The following is an 18,239-nucleotide window of genomic DNA, read 5'->3' on the forward strand; positions in this document are numbered from 1 at the left end:
TTTTTTAATTTTTTTTAACGTTTATTTTTGAGACAGAGAGAGACAGAGCATGAACAGGGGAGGGGCAGAGAGAGAGGGAGACACAGAATCGGAAACAGGCTCCAGGCTCTGAGCCGTCAGCCCAGAGCCCGACGCGGGGCTCGAACTCACGGACCGTGAGATCACGACCTGAGCCGAAGTCGGATGCTTAACCAACCGAGCCACGAGGCGCCACTGTAATCTATCTTTTTGAGACGCACCATTCAACTGAAAACAGAGGCCATGACAGGGCATTTCAGGAGTGAGAGAGAAACAGCAGACAAGTAGATTTCTCTGAACTCTGGAGGTCCCTGTGGCACACGCTTGCCATGAAGCCCCTCCTTTCATGGACTGCGTGCTTACGATGTTTGCCACCCAGACAAAACCCAGGCAGAAAAGCAAAGGCAAGAGAAAGAAGTCAAAAGAAGGGAAACCTTGAGCCTTTCTCACCGGTACCACCAGAGACAGGAACCAGATGGGTTTGTCCCCTCTGAAGGTGGAGGGAGGAGAAATCAGTAACCCCTGCATGGTTAGCTTAAAAACAGAAACCCAGGACCCTAACACTTTCCATTGTGATAACAGCATTTGTAACTGACGATGGCTGAATTTGCTAGTTGATCTTCACAGTACCCTCATACTCACGTGACAAGGAGGGCAGGACAGAGTCTTTTGTCAGAGCTACGTGGTGAAGGCACTGCCCTGCTACTGACAGTCTAGGCACCCTTTCTTTTTTTTTTTTTAAGTTTATGTATTCATTTGTGTGTGCGTGTGTGTGAGAGAGAGAATGGGGATGGAGCAGAGAGAGAGAGAGAGGGAGAGAGAGAATCCCAAGCAGGTTCCATGCCTTTAGCACAGAGCCTGACACAGGGCTCAAACTCACAAACCATGACCTGAGCCGAAATCAAGAGTCAGATGCTTAATTGACTGAGCCACCCAGTCAATTTCTGAGACCATCGCTATTGCTCTGTTATTTCAAATTCCGGGGTGACATAGAGTAGTGTGAAGGGGAAGGGAAACTCTCAGGGTAAGAACTCTGTTAAGCACCTTAGTGGTCATCTATTCCAACCCCCGTTTTGAAGCATGAACCTGCTTTAGAACATCCTGACACTTGGTTATCCATCCTGTGCTGGAATACCCCTGGTAGCAGAGAGCTCACTGCCTTATAAAGCTGTCCACTCCATCTTTGAATCACCCCGATTGTCAGAAAGTTCAAACAAATTGAAACTAAAATTGCAACTTTGTACTTTCTACCCATTTGTTCTAGTTCTGCTTGCCTTGTGTCTACTCAGAGCCATCTTCTCTTCCTTCCCGATGACAGTCCTTCCCATAAACAGAAATGGCCCCCACACAGTCTTGGAGGCCTCTTTCCTGAGGCTGGTAACACTTCCTTCACCTTTTTCTCATTCCCTCACCATCCGAGTCGACATGCCAGCACTTCTTAGTGTACTTATCAAGTGATTTAAGGGGAACGGTCACATTTAGAAACAAAAGTAAAATCCCAGTGGTCAGAAGGCCATCCTGGTAGAGTAGGGTCTAACTGGTGGTGTGGTTCATGGCTCTACCATTGACCTGAGCAACTTAACTTTGGATGAATCCCTCTGCAGTCTGATAACCACCAAAATGTAAGCTCATGGGGGCAGGGTGTTTGTCCAGTGCTGACTCCCCAGAGCCTCATGATGAATGAATGAATGAATGAATGAATGGGGAAAACATGGCACTTTCCATCTGCAGATTTTAGAGTTGGCTATTATTAATTCTATTTCTACTCTCCTATGTTGAGGAGTGAGTCACTTTGCTCTTTGCTTCACTTTATTGGGTCTCAATTTCTACAACTAAAAGTTCAGAAAAATAAAAATTCCCTTTCTTACTTGACTGTTGTGAGGAGACAAAATAATTACAAAGTCATCTGTGAGTAAAAGACCCTGGATATCCTGCATAAAACAGTTTGGTAGAAAATTCACAGGTTCAAATATAGTATATGTAGAATCTTGCAGTATTTATCACCAGAGCAAAAGGTCTTTTATACTTTTCATTCCGCGTGGAATGACTTGCACAAGCAGGCAATCAATGTTTGACTGAAGTGATTTAAGTTAATCACTAATAATGACCACAAATAAAAGGCTGCTAGATTATTGAAACTCACTCATGTGTAAGAATCCGCCCATTTTCAATGGAGATAAATCGAGAATGGCAGACAACCGGAGGGAGTTTTCCTTATTGAGTCAGTGACTGTGGAGACCGCCAGACTTCTATTTTCACAACTCGCAGCCTCATGCAAACCGCCTTCGTGCCCTTCTGGAATGAGGTGCTGCAGAGAATGGGTGAGAGGGAGAAGCAGGGCAGCAAGCCTGCCTTGGAACAGGGTTTCTGCCACTGACACGTTTTTGGCCAAGGGGTGAAAATTAAAACCAGAAACCCACCCACTCTCCCTTCTCCCTCCCCGGACAGATGTGACACCCAGAGGCACAGCAGTGCAGAGATGGAGAGTGGAGAGCCACTCCAAAATTTGTTCCTTGGGTGTGGGTTTCAGGGCTCGCGACTACATTGTTTAGCCACAGTAAATCAAGTGTTATGCAACACCGTCAACGAGGAACGCTCTCTGTTGCTATTTGGAAGCTGGCTATGAGTCAAAATCAATGCAACCTCCTCCAGAGGTCAGCTGTTCAGAGAATCTTGGCTTCAACGGAAGAGCTCAGCTATGCGGGGAATCAGGAGAATCTGACCAGTTTTCAGGCACAGGCCTGGTGGATGAGCATTTCCACTGTCATGACAGAGTGATGAGAGGAGTTTGGCTGGGTCGTGTGGTTCCCTGGTGTGTGTGGGAGGAATGGCTTCTACAGTTGGCCGGCAGAGACCTGGGCTGATTCATCTTTGCAACACCCCTCCCTTGGTTTGCAGCCAGCGCCTTGCCCCACCCTCCACCACCACTATCATCACTCCCCACTTGATCTCGCTTTGTTCCTCCAAGTCTGGACCCCATACTCTTATCTCATCAGCACCCTCAATTCCCTTCCTCCTCCTTCTTCTCAATGAACTGGCCTCATCATCCCACAACATGGGTCAATTATACATGTGGACTATTACCTGCATCAACCAGTTGTTGGGGGGGGGTGGTTATTACCTGCTCAGCTTTATTACCTATTACCTGCTCAGCTGTGAAAAGTGGTACCCCACAAACTACCAGGCAATGATCTTTCAGCAGTATCTCATTTGCTGCCTCTGCAGGACTGGAATTATTATTATCCCCATTAAACACATAAGAAAACTGAGGCTCGGGTCATTCTTTTTCAGTGGTAGATTTGAGAAATGTCTTGAGGGAAATATTAGAATTATTTATGCCTTACTTATTTGTCAGCCAAGAATAGCTGGTGCTATGATAACCTTACAATGCCAGTGTCTGACTCTCTACTAGTCTTGATTAAGTGATCACTTTACTTGGTTAAGGTATTTTGGAGAAGAACGTGAGAAGAACGACAACAGGAACCCAAAGTGTTTGCTTTCACTGAATCTCTGGAGATGACAAAATCTGGAAAAGGAGATGAGGGAGAAATCCCAAGTTCCTGATTGAGTTCTAGTAATGAGATGGCAGGCTTCTTCATATCATCTACTGTGGTTATTAGAATGTAAAATCCAGGGTGCCTGGGTGGCTCAGTTGGTTAAGTGTCTGACTTCAGCTCAGGTCATGATCTCGTGGTCCATGGATTTGAGCCCCGCGTCGGGCTCCATGCTGACAGCTTGGACCCTGGAGCCTGCTTCAGATTCTGTGTCTCCCTCTCTCTCTGCCCCTCCTCCACTCACCCTCTGTCTCTCTCTTAAAAATAAATAAACATTAAAAAAATTTAAAAAAAAAGAATGTAAAATCCATGTAATCCTGCTTTATGAGTTAGTTTTATCTTTCACCACTCAGCTTCAAGAGAATTCCAGGAACTGTCTGCTAATTCTCCTCCATGGATCTTTCCCATAACTTACTTCTAGAGATTATGTTCAAGTTCTGTAAAGATATACCGTTTCTACGCTAGGAAATGGGAGAAACCATGGTCTGATGCATTCATTCACTGATCTGTGGGCACTGACTTCCTGAAGTCAACTACTACATGGCTTTTCAGCGATCCTTTGGTTGTTTCCCAAAGTTCACTTCAATTCAGTATGGGTCAGCAGTGAGGTGTAGCACACGTGGGCTGGGAATCCAAAGATGGGTGGGAGGTATGGTCCCAGCTTTGCATGCCCCTAACTTGCTGTGATTGACTTTTTAGACGGTTCAGCGCCTTCATGTGAACAGGAAGGGAGTGGACTTCTCTTGGTACTCAAAGTGTGGCCAATGGGCCAGAACGTTAGCATCAGTGCCACCCCTAAGCTTGTTAGAAGTACAGAGTACTGGGCCCAGTCCCAGGCCTTATTAATTAGAACTGCTTGCTAACAAGATTCCTGGGAGGATCCACAGGTATGTTCACGTTTGAGAAGCACTGGGTTCTGAAATGCCCTCTCACAACCCTCATTCTTCCCTCTCCCCAAGAACATATAAGGTAGTTGATGACATGTGGGTTTGACTCCTGACACCATATAAATTCCACCTATGACTTGAGCAAGCTGCTTCCTCTCTAAGCATGGTAACACTGAGGTGGTTCTCACAATTAATTAAATGCAGGTAAAACGCCCAGCGCCCACACAACTCTAACCCAGCATTCTACATTCCCAGCTTTGGGAAATTAACGATGAAGTGAGGATCAAAAGCCCAGGCCGCAAAGAGTGCAGCCGGCACTGTTTTCACTTTAATTTTAGGAAATTTTAATGCAATTCTAAGTGGAACCTTTTTTTTTTAAACTCATTAAAGTCAGATCCTGTGGGCTCTCCATGCAACCTTGCCAAATTCTGGAAACAGTCATCCTTCCATTCCGAACTCCCATCGAGGCAAGGACTTTTCTCCCCAGTTCGCAGCTAGGAAAGACTAAGTAAACAAAAACTACTTAGATTCCGGACTTGAAGGTGTCAGACCATACCTCCAGACGCAGGCCGAAAACCAGCGCCAGGAAACAGCGCCTCTTCGCGCGGCTGTAAGTCTCCGCCTCTTCAATGACAAAAAACAGCTGGGAGGCGGAGTTAGGACCCAGAATACGAGCGGCCATTTTTTCAGGTCTCCTAGTTCCTCGCCGGACGCTAAAGATCAACGCACGAATCTGGAAAGTACCATTCTTTTAATTCAAACATTTTATCCAAATTTGAGATATTCGCAGATATAGTCATAGAAATTCAATTATGAGGCCATTTTCACATTTATATTTTATAATAGTGGCAACTCGAGATGTACAAAGGGCAGTTTGGAGCAAGTTATTCCGTTTTCTCTTCAACTCGGGCCTCCACCACTTGGGCTCGCTTATACGTCACTTCCGGGGGTCGAACTCTTGAATACCGGAAAACGCGCGTGCCGGGTGGAGAGGCCTGGCGCGAGTGCTGTGTCGCCATGGGCCGTAGAAGAGCGCCCGATGCCGGGACTCTCGGCCGGGCCCTTATCCGCCAGAAGACTCAGCGGAGCCGTAACCACCGTCACGCCGATTCCTGGGTAACACAGAGCTTTTCCTCTCTCTAAGCCTTTCTTTCTAGTCAGGAGATCCGCCTGGGGTCAAAGGTCACAGGAACATTTTCTAGGGAAAGTGACGCCGAAGTAGGGTTTTGAAAGATGAGTTGGTGCATCGCTTCTCGGCCTTTTGGTTAAGATCAAGTGTGAAAGATGAGTTGCTGGAAGTTACTGTCAGACCGATAAGCAGTCCTTCTAGCAAGGCGCAGAGGTAGAGGCTTGAAGGGAGGGCTAGTGTGATGGTGAAGCTATTGTGAGAACTTGAAAGATCTCGAATGCCAGGGACGTTGAGAGTTTCTGAGTAGGAAAGACAGAAAAGCTACTAATTTTGGTGTTGTTCAAAGAATGCAACAACCCCAGGAGCGGCTGCTTGCCACCAGAAATAACAAAATAACGCAGATGCTTGCTGCATCCTTATTATTCCCTAAGGGTTTCGCTTTGGAAGATGAATCTCCAAAATGTGGCGAGCTGGCCTAACATTTCCCAGGGCCTGGGGATGAACATAATTTTAAGATCCTTGAAAAATGGATGAGGTAATTTGACTTGTTTGGTCTACTCATACTCCCAGGTATTTGAGATTCACTTGGTTTTCAGTAAGAACCTACGCTAAAATAAAAAATATCCCTAGTGCTAACTCCCTGCGAGCCACTCTCACACCGTCTGATTCCCATCCGTTCCCTGGGCAGAGTAAACGCATACGGGGCTCTGCAACAGTCAGCAGGTCCAAGTTACTCCGTAGATTACTGATAACTTTTCATTGATTTTGAAGGAATTTGTTGTATATCCTTTAGGAAGTGGTAAGAAGATTGAATATGAGTTCTAAACTGGATTCTAATCCTTACTCTGATTTTTTTTTTTTTTTTTTTTTGCTGGCCTGTGGCCTTAGACCACCTAATCTTTTAACCTTCAACTTTGCAATTTATTGGTACCTGTGCTGAGCATGTGGCTAGAATAGTGTTTATCAAACTCTGTATTGCTCCTGGAAATTAGTTATGTAAGTCCCATCTACTGGTTTTTTAACCCAACAGGATAGACTTCAAAATATCAGTGTATTACATGTGATGAGGTAACTCTGCTTCAGGATTCTGTCGTTTCTATTTTGCCCTACTGAATGGCACAGAATTGTATCACTCTGCGGATCACAGCATTTGGATTTTTTTTTAATGTTTGTGTATTTTTGAGAGAGAGAAAGAGAGACAGAGCATGAGCAGGGGAGGGACAGAGAGAGAGGGAGACACAGAATCAGAAGCAGGCTCCAGGCTCTGAGCTGTCAGCACAGACAGAGCCCGACATGGAGCTCGAACTCACAAACTGCTAGATCATGACCTGAGCCAAAGTCGGACGCTTAACCAGCTGAGCCACCCAGGCGCCCCTAAACATGTATTTTTTACTGTGGGTCTCCATCAAAAATTTTCTACGACATCTGCCAGGATCAGACAGTCTGGATTCAAATCCTACCTCTACCACTTATTAGCAGCAACCCTGGGCAGGTTATTTTTATTTATTCAAGACTGTTTCCTCATCAGTAAAATAGAGTTAATAAAATTTAGTTCAAAAGGTTTTGAAAATTAAATGAAATAGTGAATGGAAAGTGCCTGTTAAGAGGTAAACAAGTGCTCTTTTAAGTGTTAACCGGTATTAATATTGACTCTAAAGGGCCTGACACCACTCTCAAGACCACAGAATAGTTCCTTGGGAGTGTAAAGTTTCTTCAAACGTCAGAGGCAGAAGAGAGCAGCTGTCTTATTTACCCTTATTTATTTATTCATAGTTGCACACAAGTGAGCTCAATGATGGCTACGATTGGGGTCGTCTTAATCTTCAGTCAGTAACTGAACAGAGTTCCCTCGATGACTTCCTTGCAACTGCAGAACTTGCAGGGACAGAGTTCGTAGCTGGTAAGTGGCTTATTTCTGAGTACATAGGACACTGGTCACCTTTCCATCTTTGCTGACTAGGTACAAATATGTCTGCTTGGAAGTGTTCTGTGGACCCTAGTAAACTCATAAACAGGGACGCCTGGGTGGCTCAGTCGATTAAGTGTCCGACTTTGGCTCAGACCATGATCTCATGGTTTGTGAGTTCAAGCCCTGCATCGGGCTCTGTGCTAATAGCTCTTCTGTCTCCATCTCTCTGCCCCTCCCCTACTGGTTCTCTCTCCCTGCCCCCCACCTCTCGAATAAATAAACCTTTAAAAATAAAATAAATTCATAAATGAGCTGTCTTTAAGCAGAGGCACATATCCCAGAAGAACGTGGGAATTTCTACTCAAGTAGAATCAAGCTGTGAGGTTCAGGATGTGCCACAGTTTTAAAATTAAGTCTAGGGGCGCCTGGGTGGCTCAGTCGGTTGAACGACCGACTTCGGCTCAGGTCATGATCTCGCAGTCCATGAGTTCAAGCCCCGCTTCGGGCTCTGTGCTGACAGCTCAGAGCCTGGAGCCTGTTTCAGATTCTGTGTCTCCCTCTCTCTGACCCTCCCCCGTTCATGCTCTGTCTCTCTCTGTCTCAAAAATAAATAAACGTTAAAAAATAAATAAATAAATAATAAAAAATTAAATTAAATTAAGTCTAAAAACACCTTCAGATTATGTACCTCATTATATCAAAAAACTCAATCTCTTGTGGGATAAAGACCAGTCAACATTATGGTGGACAATACCAGCACTTTCCAGAAAAATTTTTTTTTTTAAAGTTTGGTTATTTTTGAGAGAGAGAGAGAGAGAGAGAGAGATGCAGAGTGCAAGCGGGGGAGAGTCAAAGAACGAGGGTTTTTTTTAATGTTTATTCGTTTTTGAGAGACCGAGTGTGAGTGGGGGAGGGGCAGATCCCAGGCAGGCTCCAGGCTCTGAGCTGTCAGTACAAAGCCTGACTCGAACCCACAAACCACGAGATAATGACCTGAGCCCAAGTCAGATGCTTAACCGATAGCTACCCAGGCGCCCCCAGAAAATGTTTTCTGATACCAGTTAGAAGCAAAATCCTGGGCCTGGTGCTGTTACTTAGGCAGTTTGAATTGTGTTTTTTTTTTTTTTTTTTTTTTAATTTTTTTTTTTTTAATGCTTATTTTTGAGACAGAAAGAGACAGAGCATGAACGGGGGAGGGTCAGAGAGAGGGAGACACAGAATCCGAAACAGGCTCCAGGCTCCGAGCTGTCAGCACAGAGCCCGATGCGGGGCTCGAACTCACGGACTGCGAGATCGTGACCTGAGCCGAAGTCGGCCGCTCAACCGACTGAGCCACCCAGGCGCCCCTGAATTGTGTTTTAAAGTACTTGTTGACACAGGGTTGTGAATTATCCATGCACGGAATCTGTTTTAGTCATTGCTGTCCTTTTTTTTTTTTTTGTATGTGTCTTCTAAGCACAGAGGTAGCATTATAAACTATTTCTATTGCCCTTTCATTATGATAAGTGTTATTGTGTTGTTTAGCAAATTCATTGATTTGTTTAGATGGTTTTATTGGGCTTCAGCTACTATCAGGGATTGTCTTGGCTACTGAGAGTACAATGTTGAATACAATGATTTTATTTCTGCAAACTTTTGTTTTAGGTGCTATGAAAGAAGTCTGTAGCAAACAATGGGATCACAAAAGATGTAGTTAGTATTCATTCTGTCTGAAAGAGGACTGGGGCCACTCAAGAAAAGCTCTATGCTTGGGCTGAGTCTCAAAGGGTGACACAGGTGAGATGACACAGGACAGTATACATGAGCAGGCAGAGGACTCCAGCTAAGATGTGAGCAGCAGCTTACTTTGTTCAGAAAATGGCTAGAAGTTGGCCTTGCAGGTGCTTGAAGTACACAGACACAGGATGTGATGAGCAAACACAAGGGAGGTGGGCAAGGGTTTTATCTTATTTTATTTTTTAATGTGTATTTATCTTGAGAGAGAGCAAGTGGGGAAAAAGGAGAGAAAATCCCAAGCGGGCTCTGCACTGTCAACAGAGAGCCTGATGCAGGGTTCAACCTCAACAAATCGGGAGATCGTGACCTGAGCTGAAATCAGGAGTCAGACACTTAACTGACCCAGGCGCCCCAGCAAAGGCTTTAAATATTAAAAATATTGAAAAGTAGGGCTTTTAAAGGAGTCTTTCTAGAGGCTTAAGCAGGTATGAAACATGATTTTAGATTTCATTGTTTTGAAAGGTCACTGATGGATTTTGAAAAGGAATGACTGTCCAGCAAGAAAAGCAGGCCAGACAGAAATAGTAGTAGAAGAATGGCACAAAAAATTGGAACAAGATTACTAGGGAGATGTAATAAACCAGACTTTGTGGAAGGGAGTGGAGTGAGTGAAGAAGAGTGAGGAGAGGTAGAGCCATCATTGGAGGAGAGAGAAAAAGGAGTAGAAAAAGAGGGAGGTGGGTGGGGCACCTGGGTGGCTCAGTCAGTTGAGCATCCAGTTTTGGCTCAGGTCATGATCTCATGGTCTGTGAGTTCGAGTCCCGCATCAGACTCTGTGCTGACAACCTGGAGCCTGCTTCGGTTTCTGTGTCTGTCTCCCTCCCTCTCTGCCCCTCCCCCACTCATGCTCTGTCTCTCTCACTCTCAAAAATAAAATAAAAACATTTTAGAAACTAAAAAAAAAAAAGGAAGGTAAAGAAATTGAGATAATGAGCGTGTTGTATTCTTTTGAGATACTTGACTATGGCAGAGAGGCTGTGTGTGTGTGTGTGTGTGTGTGTGTGTGTGTGTGTGTGTGTGTGTAAAAGTTATCAAGGTTAATAAACCTATGCATAGGTTATAGGGTGAGAGTGAGCAGAGAGGGAGAGGTTGAATATACATTTGGTTTGACAGGATCAAAAATTTAAAGTACATATTTCATGACCTGGTGTTTCCACTTTTCAATACTTGTCCTAGAGCAGTGGTTCTCAAATTTTAGTAAGCATCACAGTTACCTAGGAAACAGATTCCTGGACCCCTCCTCTGGAGATTCAGTAGGTGTGAGTTGAGCCTGAGAATTTGCATTTCTCAAAAATTCCCAGATGATGCTGTATTTTAGCAATGAACACTTGGAAACAACCTAAATGTTCAATAGGTGGGAAAATGGCTAAACTGTGGTATAAACACACTGAAGTACTCTGTGGCAGTTAAAAAGAATGAGGTAAGTTTCTGGATACTAAAGTGAAGGATCTCCATGACCTGTTACACTAAAAGACCCAAGATGGGGCACCTGGGTGGCTCAGTCAGTTAAGTGTCCTGACTCTTGATTTTGACTCAGGTCATGATCTCGTAGTTCATGAGTTCGAGCCCTGTGTCGAGCACTGTGCTGATGGTGCAAAGCCTGCTTGGGATTCTCTCCCAAGCCACTTCCTCTCTGCCACTCCCCTGCTTGCGTGAGCTCTCTCTCTCCCTCTCCCTCTAAAAAAAAAAAAAAAGACCGAGTTGTGGAATAGTGCATATAGTGTGGTACCATTTACATTAAGAAAATAATATGACCAATCTATATATCTATGTGTGTATTAGGAAAAAACTTGGACGCCCACACATTTAATGGATAATCTCAAGGGAGGGAACCAAGTTTGTAGGGGTGGGCAGAAGGTTGGGAGTTGGTTATAGAGAATGTTTGCCTTACTTTATTGTTGAATGTTTTTACAAGGAAAGTTTATGTATTGTGTAATTAAAATTTTTAATTTTTTTTTTTTTTTTATTGTTTTATTTTTGAGAGCAAGCTGGGGAGGGGCGGAGAGACAGACACAGAATCTGAAGCAGGCTGCAGGCTCTGAGCTGTCAGCACAGAGCCCGACATGGGGCTCACCTTTGGGGGAGGGGAGAGGGACTGGAGATGAAGCCAATCATAAAGGCCAGTGATTTAATCAAGTGTGCCTACATAGTGAGCCTCTATAAACCTTTCAAATTCCATTAAAATTTCTCATTAAAATTTATTTCGTACGTTTTTCTCTCTTTCCCTCTGGCCCTCTCCCCTGCTTACACTCTCTCTCTCTCTACAATAAAAAAATAATTTATACTTTTTCTTCCTTTCCCTTAATAATGAATGTGGAGGTGATAGAATTTTGTTTCAATTCTCTGTAGCCTGCAGACACTGCTGGACACACAGGGATAGGGATTCTTAACCAGGAAACTACATATTTCACCTGTGTGTGAACCCTGCAGATTGCATGCCAAATTTACGTGCGTGTGTTTGCACACACGCGTATGTTTTTGGATTGGTTGATGATCAGTGATTTTTTAAGTACATTTTCATGTGAGTTCCTGACCTAACAGAGGATTGCAGAATAATGACAAATGCTAAATGTTCTTTGGGAACTCTTTACTTTTAAAAGATGGCACAGGTAGTGCTCACTCCTTGTTTTCAGCAAATAAGGAGAAAATGTGATGTTGTGGTAACATATATTTTGTCTTCACCCCCTGATTCCTGATACAAGAGCTTCTAAAACCCTTGTTGGTAACTTCCTGAGTCAGGGGTGAGAGGAGTGTCTTTTGTTACTCATAATAATCCCCTTAAAATTTATTAACTTCTGAGTTTATGCTAATGAGGAACTTGTGGGTCCCTAGGTAGCTTCTACGCAGGGCTGGTTGCAGTAGGAACCAACCCTGTGATTATGGGTTGCAATTTTCAGGACCTCAGAAGAGGTGCTAGAGATTAGGCTAAACACCAGTAACCAGTGATTTAATCAATTGTACCTGTGCAATAAAACCTCCGTAAAAGCCCTTTCAGAGACTTGGCATCTGAAGTGGAACAGTCTTGTGGGACTGAGCCTTTAAACCTGTAGAGTGTGACACTAACTCTTGATAGTGTCAGAATATGATGGAATTGTAGGACATCGAGTTGTTAGAGTTGGAGAGCTGGTTGCTGGTGTGGAAAAATGCACCCATTTGGTGTCAGAAGTGTTGTAAGTAAAAACAGTTCAGAGACAAGTGGCTGTATTGTGTTACTTGCAGCAACCCTGAGAGCATTGCTACTGAAATCAGAAGGGATACTTGGCTTTTTTAAGGTTAGGAGGTTTGGTAGCGGGTGCAGTAGAGTAAGGAATTTTAATGCTGAGTTGGAGGGTGGTTGTACCGTATGGTTTTAGCCAAATAAGGAAGGAAATGAAGCTTTGAGCTGGATGTGGGACTGGGAAAAGAGGAAAGAATCAAGAGGGTAGAGGCATGGACAGAGGTTAGACACAGCAAAGTGGGAACGTCAGGTGGGGGATCACCATTGGAAGGAGAAAGAATTACCAAATATGGGGCTAAAGGGGTGTGTGTTTTGACTTGGTTGAAGATGGCATGAATGACAGTAATGGTTGGGTGGACTGTACTCTATGTTACTGGAGTGTGCAGACCAAGGTCATAGATGGTGTTGTTAGTCTGACCGGTAGCAGGTAGCACTCTGCTTGAAGGTCAAGAGGAATGCTCCTAAAGGTGTTCTGTTGTGTTTGAATAGGACCTTCCCTTAGCAATTAGGTAAGAAGTTTAACTGGCTTCTCAATGGAATCCTCTGCCCATGGAGACTAGGTGGCTATGTGTGGTGAAATAGAGAGGCCGAGAGCAACTTGGGGGGATAGGGCCCTAGAGCAGGGCTCTCCGTAGTTTATACATGAACTTGACATTTATTTTATTCCTTTCAGGTGTTATACAGCATTAATTGTGGGCATTCATCATAAATATCTTACATAAATTGTAGCTGTGTAGTAGTTGACCGGTGTTAACTGGAGTGAGTCTTTTTGCTGAATCTTTGCTTCCTCATCCACTCTTATTGTCTTTAATTATTCTCTATGTGTAAAATGAGATTGGTTGTGCTGAATCTTTGTAGTCCCTTCCCACTCTTACGGTTTGCTTCCTTGAAACGCATTCAGTATATGGAGTTTTATAAAATTAGTACTTGAAAAGATGGTTGACCTTTTGAAAGCTTTAGTAAAGTTTTTTTTGGTTTTTTGTTTTATTTATTTATTTATTTATTTATTTATTTATTTATTTATTTATTTATTTTTGAGAGAGATCAAGCAAGCAAGCACACACACAAAGGAGGCGGGCAGAGGGAGAGGGGAAGGATCTTAAGCAGGCTCCACGCCTAGTACCATGCCCAACATGGGGCTCAATCTCAAGACCATGAGATTGACCTGAGTCGGATGCTTAACTGACTGAGCCACCCAGGTGCCCCAAGATTTTTTCTTTCATTCCTTTTTTGGAAATTATTTATCCAAGGCTGGAGGTATCTAAATCAAGAAAGCTTAAAGGGGCACCTGGGTGGTTCAGTCGGTTAAGTGTCCGACTTCAGCTTAGGTCATGATCTCACAGTTCGTAGGTTCGAGCCCTGAGTCAGGCTCTGTGCTGGCAGCTCAGAGCCTGGAGCCTGCCTCAGATTCTGTGTCTCCACCCCTCCCCTGCATATGCTCTCTCTCTCTCTCTGTCTCTCTCTCAAAAATAAACTTTTTTTTTTTTTTAAATCAAGCTTAAATTCTGTTTTAGGTACTGTATTTTTAGTTTTGCAGGTAGTGATCAGTATTCACTATGTTGTCACTTCAGTAACAGTACTTTCTTTTCTCTAAACAGAGAAGCTGAATATTAAGTTTGTGCATCCAGAGGCTAGAACTGGACTGCTGTCTTTTGAGGAGAGCCAGAGAATTAAGAAACTCCATGAAAAAAACAAACAGTTCCTGAGTGTACCACGGAGGTGAGTTGAACAAGAATGTGGGACATTATAAGGCATAACAAGACCCCTGAGTATAAAATTTTTAATTTGGTGTTCTCTTTTTGCCTGTTTCCTTTTCTCAGCTGTCATTATTAAATCCAAATCCCATTTTATTTTGGTAACTCGTGGATTGTTTTTTCCCTCTGTAATTGTTTCAGACCAAAGTGGGACAAAAACACTAGTCCTGAAGAACTCAAACAGGCAGAGAAAGATAATTTTCTAGAATGGAGACGTCAGCTTGTCCGGTGAGTATTAGAAGATAGGAAGATTTGTCTTGAAATTCTGAGTCTGACATTTTGGTGTGTTTGCACTATTTGCATTTTGAAGGCTTGATTCTTTTAGAAGGGAAATGGTAGATTTCTTCTTATAAGTGCGGTTTCTTTGTGCAACCAACATTGCTGGGTACTCATTCATCTTTGCCCAGAGATGGTAAATTGATTACTCTGCTCCATTCCTGGCCTTCTCTCTTTTTCATACCCTTCTGTAGCCATTAGTCATCCTGGAGTTGATCACCGCTCTCTTGAGCATTCCTCCAGAAAGAGGTGCGTGGGAGAAGTGTCATTTTGTGTGCTAAACTTCCAGGGCTTAAATAGATTAAGTATACAATTTCAAATTTGATTTTCATATTGACTCAGTAGAAAGTATATAAAAACAATTTGATAGTATTTGTGTGCGTGTGTGGGGGTTTGTGTGTGAGCTTATTTTTTAATGCAATTAATTTGAGTGTTTATACTACTGGAAACCATCAGTTATAATCTGGCAAAGATATAAACTTTTCATTCTAAAGCCAGGCTAGAAGAGGAACAAAAGTTACTATTGACTCCATTTGAAAGAAATTTGGACTTTTGGCGCCAGCTGTGGAGGGTGATTGAGAGAAGGTAAGTTACCATTTTCTTTTTGTGTAACCAAGACATTAGTAGTATTACATTAATCATATCTGGATGTTGATGAATGCTCATAGGCTCACGGGGTGGGGCGGGGTGCTCAGGGTTTAAAGTATGCAAAAAGCTATTGATAATTATTATAAAAACTGAAAATAAGATGCTGTATTTCTTTTAAAATACTGATTTTTTTTTTTTTTTTTTTTTTTTTAGTGAACACTTTGATAGCATGTAGGAATGGTAAATGTTTTCTGTAAGATGAGTTCTAAAGTACCTACAGTTATTTCAGCAAATGTCTGTTGAATCCTATTGGAAATATGGAAAATATGGGTGTGAACAGGAATAGGTGTCTGACCACAAAGAGAAAATATGTTGGGCAGTGGGTATCAGGGGCACACAAAGGAATGAAATGCAGTCTTGTCAGATGATTCAATACCCAGTAAATCCAAAGTGCTTATGATTCTTGCTGTGTTACAGATAGAAAGGCAGTGGGCTGTGTTCTTACAGAGGAAGGAGCAGCTGATAAGGATTGGGCGGAATCAAGGAGTGGTTTATTTTAATTGGAATTAGATAGTGGTGATGGTTGCACAACTTTGTGTATATACTAAAAACCACTGAATTGCATACTTTGAAAGGGTTAATTTTACCTCAATTATAGGTAAGAGGTGGATTATACCTCAATTTTTTTTTTTAAGTCATTTACATGCCTTCCCCATCCTGCTCCCTCAGGGGCAGAGACAGGGCTATTGGGCTGGAATATGGGGAAGTCACAGTAACAAGGCAAATCTCTAAGTCTGAAAAAAAGTAGAAGCTTGCTGCTGGTTCCCAGGGTCTGTGCAGGCCCCTTTGATTCAGTTAGGCTTCAGTGAGGTTTGGGAAGACCCACTATGATTCTTCTGGGAACTTCTTTGGAGCAGAGTGGATCTCTCCTTCAGTGCCTCATTAGCAGTTGAAGATGTGGACTGCTGAAATGCCTGTTTTCTTATTTCCAAAGAGAAATAATAAGCTTTAAAGTAATGAAACCTCACCTTGGAATACTCCCATCTGCACATTTACAGTATTGTTTTTTCTGTTTGTTTTTTTTTTTATTTTAGATTTTCTATTTATTATATTGTCTGTCTTTCCTCTCTGTTCCTTTTTTTTTCCATTTATTCTGGTTTCTGACTTTTATGTAAGAGGCCTTTCTCACATGTCAAGCGATGTTTATTGTCTGTTTGTATCTAAGAATGAAGCATTACAAAGGGGATTGACAAGACCACCTGTTTGGATGGAATTTGCCAACTGGTGACTTCACTGTATAGGACTGAACAGGGATCAGTTTTATTTTGTTGGAATACCCCAAGATGTTAGGCTCTATGGGTGTTTTCCCTAGATCCAGTCAGTTTCTTAAAGATAAAAATTCTCCTGAGAACGTCGCTAAAGGTGGGAGTATAATGCAAGGTGTGTGGGCATGTTCACCATTGGGTATGTAGGCTTGTTTAATCCACCCTTTTTCAGTATAGCATCTCTTTCCCATCTTCTCCTGTTGCTTGAGGTTCCAATTCTGGAGACTCTTGGGTTCATTTTCTCTATAAGAAACCCTAGCCATCTGCTATTGGAATAGGAGAATCAGGCGGTGTAACTGCCAGACTGAACAGAACAGAAGAGAGGACCTAAGAGCTCCTCACCAGACTGATGTCAGTCCCATTCTTCACCCTTGCCTCAAGGCCTTCATCTGATGCCTCTAGTCCCGGGCTCCCTCAGGGCTCTGAGGCGTGAACAGGCTTCTTGATTGCGCTACCATGTCTCAGTTGCTGCTGTTCTTTCTTTCTCTTTATCCTGACGAGCATCAGAGTTTGCTTTCGTTTTTGTAGGTTTTAAGAGGGAACAGAGGTAACCATATGTGTTCCTTCTTCCACATTTGACAGACTTTTTATGTCCCTAAATAAGCTACTGGTTTCCCCAGAGTGAGCCTGTAGCTTCAATAGATTTACAATATTACTTGTTCTGTTAGTTTTATTATGTTGTATTTTTCTGTTTATAAGAGAGAGCGTATTTCTAGCTCAGTATAGTTTAGATCACATGGAAGTGGATCTGAATTACATAGAAATATTTTTTTTTTATTTATTTTTTTAACGTTTATTTATTTTTGAGACAGGGAGAGACAGAGCATGAACAGGGGAGGGCCAGAGAGAGGGAGACACAGAATATGAAGCAGGCTCCAGGCTCTGAGCTGTCAGCACAGAGCCCGACGCGGGGCTAGAACTCAACGGACCGCAAGATCATGACCTGAGCCGAAGTCGGCCGCCTAACCGACTGAGCCACCCAGGGGCCCCACATAGAAATATTATTAATAAAGGGACTACTGCCACATTTTTTAACAGGAAATATTTATTGATGTGTTTTGCATAGCAGATGTCTCCTGTTTGGTAATAGGCTAGCTAAGCCATCTGGCTCTTTAATTTCGAGAGTCGTTATTGGAAAAGATTCGATGTATACCCCGTAATTGAAATGCAGGAAGCTGCTGGGGCACTGAGGGCAGAACACCGTATTCCAGTAAGATAAGGCATTATTGTGCTGCATGAGCCTTTTTTGGTATACAGCACTTTGCATGTGCTAATTCAGCACATGAAGCAACTGCCTTTTTTTTTTTTTTGATGTTTATTTTTGAGAGCAAGTGTGAGTGGGGGAGGGGCAGAGAGAGAGGGAGACACAGAATCTGAAACAGGCTCCAGGCTCTGAGCTGTCAGCACAGAGCCCGACGCGGGGCTTAAGCCCATGAACCATGAGATCCACCAGAGCCAAAGTTGGACACTTAACCGAGTCACCCAAGATCCCCAAAGCAAGTGGTCTCAAGTTTGTCTTTTCTTCCTAGCGTTTCTGAGCTCATTATTGTTTCTCCATGTTTGCTGGGTAGACCTAATGTTTGTGGACCTTGCAATTTTAGTTTATTAGGTTTTGTCCATGTTTTGCAGTCATTGTTGCATTTACTGTTAAATCCTCCCAGTTTGAAAGTGGTAGCTATTACCTTAAAGAAGAAATACTGGGACCCACTTAATTACAGAACTTAACAATTTGTCTTGAATTAGCAAGTCTGTGAGTTCTTTGAATCACATTATGAAGCTGGAAATTGAACTAGTCTGAAAGAAAAT

The 18,239-nt window shown here is 43.0% G+C and overlaps 1 protein-coding gene and 1 long non-coding RNA gene across 2 annotated transcripts in view; one reads left to right on the forward strand and one right to left on the reverse strand.

Moving 5' to 3' along the window:
* LOC109503498 overlaps positions 1 to 5,287 on the reverse strand; it is a 51,856-nt gene extending 46,569 nt beyond the window's left edge. Inside the window, exon 1 of the long non-coding RNA XR_002745294.2 lies at positions 5,016 to 5,287. This is a non-coding gene — a long non-coding RNA (uncharacterized LOC109503498). The remainder of the gene's footprint in view (positions 1 to 5,015) is intronic.
* Positions 5,288 to 5,415: 128 nt separating this feature from the next.
* LSG1 (large 60S subunit nuclear export GTPase 1) overlaps positions 5,416 to 18,239 on the forward strand; it is a 36,863-nt gene continuing 24,039 nt past the window's right edge. The window contains exons 1-5 of the mRNA XM_019839962.3: positions 5,416 to 5,575; positions 7,362 to 7,488; positions 14,089 to 14,209; positions 14,386 to 14,472; positions 15,019 to 15,105. Coding sequence (XP_019695521.1) covers positions 5,477 to 5,575; positions 7,362 to 7,488; positions 14,089 to 14,209; positions 14,386 to 14,472; positions 15,019 to 15,105 — 521 coding nt within the window. The 5' untranslated portion in view covers positions 5,416 to 5,476. The remainder of the gene's footprint in view (positions 5,576 to 7,361; positions 7,489 to 14,088; positions 14,210 to 14,385; positions 14,473 to 15,018; positions 15,106 to 18,239) is intronic.

The sequence above is a fragment of the Felis catus genome, chromosome C2, assembly GCF_018350175.1.
Source record: "Felis catus isolate Fca126 chromosome C2, F.catus_Fca126_mat1.0, whole genome shotgun sequence".
NCBI classification, from domain to species: Eukaryota; Metazoa; Chordata; class Mammalia; order Carnivora; family Felidae; genus Felis; species Felis catus.